Raw genomic sequence first — 11,672 nt, forward strand, 5'->3', positions numbered from 1 at the left:
ACTGCTATCTAAAGAAACGTCCGCGTTGAAAAGACAGATCTTTTTGGCCGAGTTTTCAGACTCGGTCCAAAAATTCGATAGTCATCCAAGAGTTATCTTCAAACTAAAACAGTTCCCACCTAATTCTGAAATCCTACCCAACCGATCACTGCTTCAGAGTAAGGTATGACAATGAGTTCTCCAAGGAAACAATCTTAGTCCCATCCTATTTATACTACTGACCTGTTAATCCAGTCCATCACCACGGTTCAACCTATGCATTCAATAGCGCGATATTATGTACGAACCCGAAACCCTAGCCAATATCCAGGAACACCTCGAGCTCATCGAAATATTTAAGGCTGTACCTAGACAGCAGACTGAAGCTACGAGAAATGAACGTAGTACTTGGAAAACTAAGAAGACTGCTCGAACTGAAATCGGACATTATTGTGACAATAAATCTACCTATTTAGACATACGGAGCAGAATTGTGGGGTACCACGAAGCCATCAATATCGGACCCGTTCAAGCATTGCAATAAAAAGTTCTCACAAGATTTCTCCAAGCTTCCTACTACACCATCCACGATCACCTCAAGCCTCACGATCCATCCAACCTGAAAATCCACTCTGACCTTTCGTCACACCCTAACTCTTCCGTTCAAAAGAAGAGGAGGATATTTCCCATCCTCCGAATCCTTAAACGACGTTGGCCAAGATCTATTGCCATAACTGTAGTAGCCTTGCGTTGGTCCGTAGTACTCCTTGCCTTCCATCAGCCTTTTACCGGATATGGTACTCAGGACAGTTTTGTAAGTTTCGTCACATTCTACCAGCTACCTATTGCATAACTCTAGGATCGTGTATCTTTCCAAATATCCCACAAAACTTCATTATTTCCTATCCATCCTATTCTAGTTTTTCCACAGAGCAGCATACTTGCTTGCGTTAGTTACTTACTTTATAAGTCCTCACAAAATCTAACACTATCGTTCCAGTTCTTTCTTTCAGAAATTCTTGTAATTTACAAAATCACCTGAATACTCCTGGTTCAGGCAGTGGAGTTATCAAGGCCAACAACACGAAATCTACATGTTTCCAACCATCTATACCGACCTCTTGTCACTAGCCCCATGCTCACTATAAAATGTTCCATTATAAACGATACCATTATCTGAACCCATTGGTCAAAAACCTGTCATCCTGTCCATTATCTAAGAGGCCTCGTAAGAACCAATAATGGGTTCCATCACTGGTGGTTGTTGTTCATGCTGTAGTTGTATATTCATATTAAATATCTGTTTAACTTTTTGCATCGAACTCATAATGTATGAATCTATCTAACATGCACACATAAAAAAATAAATAAATAAGGAAGAAAGCACGATAGACAAATAGAAAACTTGCTGTTGGGCGTTGAACCGTTACTACACTCTCCTCCAATATTTTAATAATTGGGTTAGACCGATAGCAATCTTTAACCTTGTTCACACACAAGGCGGGCGTTTTTGTTGATTGAAAAAAACAAAAAATTAAAAAACTTTTTCCACCTTAATTTACAATTGGGTGAAAGCCATTCTCACCGGTTTGAATTTTTAATTACGGTCCTTACTCGTTGTATAAATTTTGAATTTGCAATGCACGATGGACATATCTAGATTTTGGTGTCGGGTTTTTTTTTTGGGGGGGGGGCAAAAGAAGAGCAAAAGCTTCGCATTCATTTCGTCTGGTCGTTCAGTAATCCATTATATTTGTTTGTCTATTGACCAAATTACATCTTTTAATTAATTAATCTTTTTAAGTAAGGTTTTGGTTGAAATGAAATCCCCACCGAAAAATCACGCTCGTGACACTAACTTTTTCATTTCAACCAAAACCTTACATAAAATATTACATACATTAATTAATGTTCATTATTTTAACGACACAGTCCGGTACATTTTCTTCAATTTTGATTTATCCTTTGGATCGATGAGGCATGACAGAAAAAACGAAGTTTGTCTTAAGAAGAAAGCGGAAAAGAAGAAGTATTTTGCGGAAAAATCCACCCCCCCACACATGACTATAAAAAAATTCAAAGAGCAACTAAGGATTATTACCTTTTTCGGTAAGTCATGTCAAATCAAAGGAAAAGGGTCAGCAAAAATAAAAAAAGAGTCTTTTTCCAGATCAAAAGGCTGGGCGGATTTTCTTTGGAATTTCTTCCACCCCCATTGCCAATTTGGGAAAAGAGGTCGAACTTTGATGAACGACTTTCTCCTTTGTTGTCTTTTCCCTTTCTTTATTCAAAAGAGGTCTCGTTTGTGTTGCTTGTTTTTTTTTAAAGAGATTACGGGGATTTTCCTTCTTTTCTTTATAGGTAAATTCAAAACATACGATAGATATACCATCAAGATAATAAAAATAAACGACTCAAACTTTGCAAAACTTCGAAACAACTTCCATTTAGTGAATATTCCACAGGCTCCTACTCAGTCGAAAGAATTTTCCCAGGCATTAAAATTAAAATGAAAAAGCCCGACACGCTTTGTTACAAAAAAAAAAAAAAACCAGTTATACCAGGGAAGAGGGGCAGTAAGGAGGTCTATAAACTGGCCAAGGATAGGAACCTTCTTGCCTCAAACCAAATTGCCAAAAACGAAGATTCTAATAGGTTAGAATAAGTTTCAATGGAGATTCAACAGAGGATGAGAAGAAGCTCATCAAAGAATCATCGCAGAAATTAACGGCCTACTAGAACAAGAATGATATTAGAACTTCTACACTGCAGACTCCGGAGGCGTATGTCTAGACTCGGGGCATTAGAAACAAGCCTTTGGGGATCTGGTAAAAAGCCTTAAGCTTAACGAAGAGCTCTAGACAATGACGGAAGTTGCACAATAACCAATATTGGTCACGGTCAATAGGCCGATTCTTTTTAACCTTTAACCTTTTGTTCTGCATGTATTACAAGACATATGCCAGTCGATTTGGTTTTTACATAGGATAAGAAAATAATATGGATGCAATAATAATATATAATAATATGGTGCATATTAAATGATATATGCTTAAAAAGTTACACAAACAAAAATTCGCTGTAAGTAAAGTAGGAAAATTTGTTTAAAAACCGATTCGGATTCATTTTAAGCAAGAAAAACAAAAATACGCTTTAAGTAAAGTAGAGAAAATTTGTTTAAAAACGGATTCGGATTCATTTTAAGCAACCCTTAAAGCACTCAAATACGAATTTTTATAGGAAACAAAAATCCCATCTCAAACTTCATTACAATTCTGAATTCTGTTAATGTTATTACAAATTCATTAGATTTCGTGGTCCGATTGACCAAATAATATCTTTCAATTAATTAATCTTTATGTAAGGTATTGGTTGAGATAAAAAAAGTCAGTGTCACGAGCGAATCGAAATCACGATAGCTCAAGTGGTAGAGCAGCGGCGTATTTAGCCGAAGGTCGTGAGTTCGAATCCCGCTCGGGACACTGACTTTTTATCTCAACCAGTACCTTACATAAAGCTTAATTACTTGAAAGTTATTACAAACGTTTCAAATCTTAAAGCTAAAGAAAAGTAAGGATGAAATCAACAACTCCACAAACGTCTTATTTTATATCTCTTACTGACGGCGCAAATTGGTCATCCTTAAATCGTTGAGAACCAGGGATATAAAATAAAACGTTTGGGGAGTTTTTGTCGATGTCAGCATTATTTTTTCTTACTTAAAACGGCATAAAATTATAAAATTGTAGACAAAGAGAAAAATAACGAAAAAATCACGCATTCAGAACAATGTAATAACGTAGAATTTACATAATGTCCATACGTGTTATGAAGTTTTAAGTGGAACACTGACATCGGAAAAAAATACCTCGGTGAATCAAGCCCAAAATTGTCTATTTTTTTTGTATAAAAATTCATATCCAAGGGTTTTAAAGGGTGCTTTAGCCGGGTCCAAATTTTTTTGTTTGTTTACCAACTTTACCGACAGCGTATTTTGGTTTTTGTAACGTTTTATATCGAATCTCATTTACATTATTCTCATCTTGTACATTATTTTATTAACCTAATATATTATTTTACATTAATACATTATTTGATTAACCTATAATTAAAGAAATCACTACGCATATATAAATCAATCTATTAATATTTTATATAATATGTATATTAAATTTATAAACAATCTTTTCCAATTCTGACGTAAAATTGTGGAATCTTGAAACGATAAAAATTATTGAGAAATTTTATAACAGACAGTCTGGCTTCCAAGTACACGTCATGTGGTAAATTAAATCTAATTGAACCCAATAAAGTTGTAAAATGCTTGAGAGAAAAGATTTTCAGTCATGTTCTCCTGTTACTTTATTAACTTTTTTCCGGCACAGATTAAAATAAATATTTAATGTGAAAAGTAAGTGAAAGAGAAGGAAATTTTAAACGTTTTTTGTTTCCAATCAATATTTTATTAATCAGGAATTAATTTTGGCTTGAGATAGGCTTTTAAAAAAATAATTATATTTTAAATTAGTTTTAACAGAGGAACCGTCATGATAGGAATGGCGTAATATCTCAAATTAAGAAATAAAGTATCACGCGTTGGCAGGTAATAATAACCCCCCCTCCCCGGTGAAGGGACTTGACGGGAAATTACGAGTCTTACCATCATATAAGGTAAAACCCGAAAGAAATCGAATCTCTAGTTCAAAATTATTATTCTCCCTGCTTGAAAATACACATCCATTTTTCCAAACACTTTTCTTATGGTTAAATAACGTTCACGATTTTTTTTATTCAAATTCCCAGCAATAATTATTCTCCATTTAACCTTTAATTATATAGAGCATTAAACCCTATTTTTTTATTATCTTAACGCTTCTAATTTTCGTGGGGCATCCTTGAACATTTTAACAGAATGCTAGCGTAAACCTTGAAGTAATCCTCATTATTATTTTTTATAATATACACATCATATCCTGCGCTCTCATGATTTGCAATGTAAGCGCAGTGTGTTAAACTTTAAATTTTTCCACACAATTAAATTTTTTATAATTGATTATTTATTATAGAAGGCCGTATAAGAAAAAAATAGAAAGGTGTTCCTATCTTGATTTTTTAAGAAAAAAATGTACGACCAATTAAATTGAAAATTATACAAGGGCCAATTCAGGATGATTCGTATTGCACAAGAATTTAAATTATTAAATAAATGAGAAGAAAATGTAAAAAAAATCATACGAAACAGTGATGATTTATTAATGACTGAGTTTTAAAATGGTTAATTAATTTTATTAAAACAAATCTCCTATTTTTATTAAATCAATTAATTGTTATTATGGAAAAGACATTGGTAATGAATGTGAGTGAGTGGTTGAGAACATAAATAGAATGTTGCTTGGCAGGTAGGTGGATAGATAGAGAAGTAAATAAATATATGGATAGAAATGTAGATAGGTAGGTAGAAACATACATAGAGAGATAGATAGATAGGTGGGAAAGTGATTAATTACGTAGATAGCTAGGTAGGTAGGTAAGCAGATAGATGGATTTGTAGATAGATGAGAGGTAGGTAGATGTTGTGGATAGATAAATAGACAAATAAGTAGAAATGTACATAGATAAGTCGGTAGGAAGGAAGATAAATGGTTATGTAGACATAGACGGGTAGGCAGGTTGATAGGTAAGTAGAAAAGTAGATAAATGGAATGTAGATTTCAAATGTTTCGTCTTACCGACTTGACTCATGTGCTCAATTAAGAAATTTTGTGAAAGTCATTCCTGAATTTTATTCGGGTTCATCGGGGGTCATAAAACAATGGTAAAATTTACGGCTTCAATTTACATTTACAGAAGCGGACGGGAAAGGAAGAACTGTGTAACCGCGCGTCCTGGCGATTGAGGCTTATCGTTTGAAAAAAAATTCAACGTTGTTTCTCAGGTTAAAAAGAAGACTTCTAAGGGGAGGAAAAATAGAATATTAACCGCCGGGATTTTACAGTTGATTCCTTTACACACGGATCGGTTAGAAGGAACGATTTCTGAGAGACTAAATCATCCAAATGTACCTAAACTGGCTGAATTGAATAGTAACTGTATCGTTTGCTTTCCTCACGACGCAAGGCAATTTTGAGCTTGACGGGGCTTAAATTGTTTCTTCTTCGGCCGACATCTCCCTATTTCTTCTTTTAATAAAATTTGCCACGAACCTTTCTGCATGCAATATCAATAGAGTTTGTCGAATTATAACATTGTTCCATCGTACGACGTAAATGGAATAAATACATTTACTCTCATAGATTAGTCAGAAAAGATTATAATTAATCAATGTTAATTATGTCAAATTAATCAATATCGCGACATCCAATTCGAAAATTGGTAACAACCTTAATATAAAACATCGATTTTCTATCGATATCGAGTATTGAATATCGATTCAAATTAATAAGTTTTTATAATCGATAATAACAATTGAAATCACGATATACAACTAGAAATTGTCAATCACCAAAACTCAATATAAAACTTCTATGTGTTAACCACATCTATCATTTAACATGGATTAATCACTCATTTGTAATAATATTACATGATATATTTTAGCACTATACACTAGTAATATATCGATGGTACTGAGAGATCAAGCAAATGAATCTCCAAGGACGCACAAAAAACAATTGAACATGGATACATACAGACACTCACGAAACCGTTTATCACACAGAAAATTAAGATTTAAAAAAAATTGCTGAGATATTTATAAGAAAATTAATATTAAAAAGAGAAAAAGTTTGAGAGGATTCAATAGATGGTTGGATTAAGGCGGAAATCATAAATATTTATTTGTGTTTTTGTCCTAGCAGGACACGGGAAAGTCGCTCTGGATTTTAAGATGGATCTGTTGAATTGAAAAACCCGAGAAGGATTTCTGGGTGGAAAGGGTGGAATTAATCTAATCGGAAGTGTTATAAGAAAAAGGGAGAAAAGGGGCAGCTAGAACCATGCCTCTATGGTGGTTTAATCATAAATCAGTGTTCTTGTACGCATGAAAAAGCCTGTTGGAAAGTAGCACTTCGTTAATTTTTTTAACATCTTCTTCTTAATTCAATCTTAATTTTTCACGAAAAAGATTAATTGTGAATTTTTAAAGTAAAAGTAAGGTTTTATTTACATTGTTCGGTAGATATTGGCTTTTATTGCCACAACTACGAAATATGATCGACGGCTTGGGAGGGCCATGCAGCAGCTGTGGCTCAAAAACACTCCACCAATAAATGTTCAGTCGAAAATTGCTTTTCGCCAGTACCATATTGCGGTCATATATAGACATCTAGACGGAAAACAAACACTTTGAGTGAGTTCAAATCTAATTTAATCGAAAATTTTCTAGCATTGTATAAATTCATTTTTTTAATCTAAATTTTTTTAGCATTGTATAAATTTTTTTTTAAAATCTAAAATTTTCTAGCTTTGTAAAAATTCATTTTTTTTATCTAAAATTTTCTAGCATTGTATAAATTCACATTTTTCCCCCATCCTACATGTATTTGTCAAATTTAAACAATGTTTATAAATCTCAGTCCCTGAAGATGATCTCAATAGAGATCGAAACGTTGGCACGATAAAGAAAATGTTTTTCTAAAACCTACGTCACACCAGACCGCACCTCACGATCTCCAAATAATTATGGATTATATTATGTTAAACAAAAAAAGACTTTACCTATTAAAACACCTAACTATAATTTGACTTTACCATACCTTACAATTTTTTAAATTAAAGGCTTTGCTACTATTGAGGGCCTTATTTGAAAGAGATCCGCGTAATAATTGAAGCCAGTTGCACTTAAATGGTCGATTGATCATCTCGTTGGTAGGTGGGGTGGAAAGTTTGCTATTTCTGGGCAAAATTACCAAACGGCATCTCTCATAATAGGCCGTAATGGTTTATTAATTTGGTGTAATTGGTTTTCACCGACTGGTTCCTAAAACGGATTAGTTGCAAACTTCAACTTCAGTGACAATTGGCATGGTAAAGATAAAATAGCTATACAAACCCAAAATAGAGGATCAGGTAAAAATGATACAGATAAATTTTCCGGACTTTTCTTAAATGAAAAAATGAAATATAGTCTTGAAACCTGGTTTTCATGTCTGGAACCAAAAAATATTAAATTTAATAAATTTTATAATAAATTAAATAAATTAAAATCACGCCGTTAAGGTCACCCCCTTCCTAAATTGTTGCATCTAGAAACCATGGCAAGGTGACTTAGGATCCTATCCTTAATATACATTAAGCTTATTTTATAATTTTTTATAAGGCTAGATATAGGGAGCGTCAGTGGCCGCAACGGTTTAGGCGTTGACACAGCGCTCATCACTGTAAGGTAGAAGTCCCGGGTTCGAATCCAGCGGCCCTGCATTCGAACCCGACATACTTACAAATGGGCTTTTGTTCAAAAACACCGGCACCCTGAGGGTTTATATGACCTCTGCTGTTGAGAACCCTCGTTGCTCGTAAAAAAAAAGCTAGATATATAGGCTATGCTTGGAGCTTTAGGCTCCAGGTGATGCAAGAGGTAGAAATGAAGATTGTGTAAGAGATGGAGATAAAGAAGTGAATAAGATTTTAATCAGTTAAATATAAATACAGAGCGGTTCTAAACATTCCGGCCAGATCTTAAATTGTACGGTAATCTACGTAGTGATCATGAGTTTACTGCCTGTATGCTAGGTCGAAAATACATAGTTTAGTTTTTACTCCTAAACATTTTTTAATGTTTAATGTTTTAAATGTTTTGAACATTTTACCGATTATATCGGAAATATTGATTTGATTTAAGTAAGTAAAGTCGTAAAGGGTTGAAAATTAAAATCCTCTAAATCTTTCTTTAAAAAATTTTCCTACTCGTCATATTTGTCCAAAGGATTCTTGACGCGATGTCCATCCTAGAGTAAAAAAAAGAAGAATAAATAAAATCCAAATCTCACCCTTTTTTTACATATTTATTTTACATAAACGTTCATTTTAAATGAAATTCGATTCTCTACACCTTGTACCTAGTTTTTTAGTAAAAAGTTAAGTGTTACAGAGATATTAATGAAAATTTAGTCGCCTCGTTTCAATTTTTACTGTCGAAACACGTTTTCCTCTACATTTTTGCAAATATCCGTGAAAGCAAATATGGAGGATTAATTATTTTAAACAGATCGTTTAACATTTTACAGACGTGATACGCTGAGATAAACGGTCATAAGCAACCCTTCTGTCAAAGATAACGATGATGTTTTTACTTTTCTAAATCCTTACGTGCAAAGTTTTTAAACGACGAATTAAATAACATATGAAAGATTAAAAACGTGAACATAACCAACTTGCATTTCTAAAATAAATAAACGTTTTCTAACTTGTTCTAATGTCTGTTCAAAGTATTCTTGACGTGATGCACATTCTTGAACTCAAAAACTAACACAAATCTGGCAAAATTTCATCCTCCTCATTTCACATAGGCCTTGATTTTAAAGGAAATTTTATTCTCTTCAGTATTTAATTTATAACATACTGAGATAAATTTAAAAATATAAGAAAAAGAGTAGTAAAAATCAAACAAAGCTTTTTTTGTCCTTTTATATAGGGGTTTGTTACTCATCCAACATTGTTTAGGGGCAAGGATAGAATTATGGTGGTCACGACTCAAGAGTTTGTCCTATTAAAAGGGTTATAAACGTTTCATTTAATTTTTGCTATCAAAAAATATATTTTTCTATTTCAACTTAAGCGTTTAAAAATTTTCTTGGCTTGATATATGCCAGATAAATTGACCCCATTTGTCATGTAAATTAATTTGTTTACTCTTTTAAATCTTTACGTGTAAAATTTAGCCAAAAGATAAAATAAAAGGTACAGAAGTATTACAAAAAGTGAACTAAACCATAATTTTTATTTCTAAAATATTCCTGGCTTGTTATTATAATGCCTGACCCAAGGACTTTAGACGCGATGCCCACTCCTGAAACCAAAATCTGGCCACCGCAGGCAAAATCAAACGCTATTTATAGCCTAGAAAGGTTTAATTGAGTTTATTTAAAAGAAAATATCAATTCTCATCAACTTGTACAAAGGCATGTTTGTAAAGAAATTCAATTAATTAAGGGTTTTAGTTGAGATAAAAAAGTCATTGTCACGAGCGAGATTCGAACCCACGACCTTCGGTTTGATACGCCGCTACTCTACCACTTGAGCTATCGTGACTTCGATTCACTCGGGCACCAACTTCCCATCTCAACCCCATCTTTTGAATATTCCCTCCTTTTTCCATTTTTCGAATGGGTTCAAATCCCGCTCGTGACACTGTCTTTTTTATCTCAACTAAAAACCTTAATTAATTGAATGATATTAATTGGTCAAGCGGACCACGAAAACTAGTGAATTTGTCAAGAAAGTTAATAGTTTTTGAGTTATTTGCCAGAATATAAAAGTAAGTAAAAGAAAAAAATAGGTTTTTGACGGCCGGCTTTGTAATTGGCGAAACTTGCTAGTAATTCTTCACAGATGGTGAAATCTTGGGTGTAAAGGGCATTTGAAACCCTTAAAACCAATTAAACAGGTTTACTGATTAGGAATGGCTGATAAGAACAGTAGGGAACAAGATCCATGCCTATAAGACTTCGTTTATGTTCCAGGGACGATGAATTGCGTGAAATGCAGGACAACTTCTCTGACTACGACTACGACGTCGAGGAGGCGATCTCGACCTACCCCTGGGAGGAGTTGGTGCCGACTCTTATCGTCTACTCGGCCACATTGCTCCTCGGCGTCACGGGCAACCTCCTCATCATCGTCACAATCACGAAATACAGGAGGATGAAGAGCATCACGAATCTCTTTCTCGCAAGCCTGGCAACAGCCGATCTTCTCCTCATCCTCATATGCACACCGGTCAAGGTAAGATCAAATTATTTAATAAACGAAGGAATAATTCAAAATACATTTTCACCAACACGCACGTACACAAATAGATTCATTAATTTTTTTTCTTCAAAATATAACATTTGTAACTGGTTCTGTTCTTATATATTTTAAAAAAACATTAATTTGATATTAGAGCTGTTGGAAGCCAAGTTAATGCAAGGAAAAATGGAGACAAAAAAAAGTATTCTGTTAAAAAAAGAGAGAAAGAAAGGCGTTCAAAGAAAGGAAGATTTTAGGAGATATAAACCAAAAAGCGCGAAACACACATAAAAAAGAGAAAGACATTCGAACTTAGGAGCGGGAGTGAGATAGAGAAGAAGAGAGGGGAGAAAGATAGATAGATAGATGGATAGATGAAAATATATATATATATATATATATANGAGAGAGAGAGAGAGAGAGAGAGAGAGAGAGAGAGAGAGAGAGAGAGAGTTAAAAAAGGAGGAAAAATAGAGTGAAAGAAAATTAGTGAGTGAGGGTGAGAGAGAGAGAGAGAGAGAGAGAGAAAAGAAGAGAAGAAAATGAGTGAGTGAGTGTGAGAGTGAGTGAGAGAGAGAAGGTGATCGTGAACAACAAAAGAGAGAGAAAGAATGAGAGACTTAAATAAATAGAGAAACTGAGAGTGTGAGAATAACTTAGACGGAGAAATGAGCGAGACTGAAAAAAAAATTTGTGAGATTTTATAAACGGAAAGAAAGACACAGGAGTGCTAAGAATGGGAGAGT

At 33.9% G+C, this 11,672-nt stretch overlaps 1 protein-coding gene across 2 annotated transcripts in view; it reads left to right on the top strand.

Annotated features, from left to right (window-relative positions):
• Nucleotides 1–10,939, top strand: part of LOC112127946 — a 35,648-nt gene extending 24,709 nt beyond the window's left edge. For both annotated transcript variants that reach the window (XM_024229549.1, XM_024229548.1), the window contains one exon: nucleotides 10,659–10,939. In XM_024229549.1, coding sequence (XP_024085317.1) covers nucleotides 10,659–10,843 — 185 coding nt within the window. In that variant the 3' untranslated portion in view covers nucleotides 10,844–10,939. The remainder of the gene's footprint in view (nucleotides 1–10,658) is intronic.
• The last annotated feature ends 733 nt before the right edge of the window (nucleotides 10,940–11,672 follow it).

Source organism: Cimex lectularius, unplaced genomic scaffold (genome assembly GCF_000648675.2).
Source record: "Cimex lectularius strain Harlan isolate CLEC.00 unplaced genomic scaffold, Clec_2.1 scaffold338, whole genome shotgun sequence".
NCBI classification, from domain to species: Eukaryota; Metazoa; Arthropoda; class Insecta; order Hemiptera; family Cimicidae; genus Cimex; species Cimex lectularius.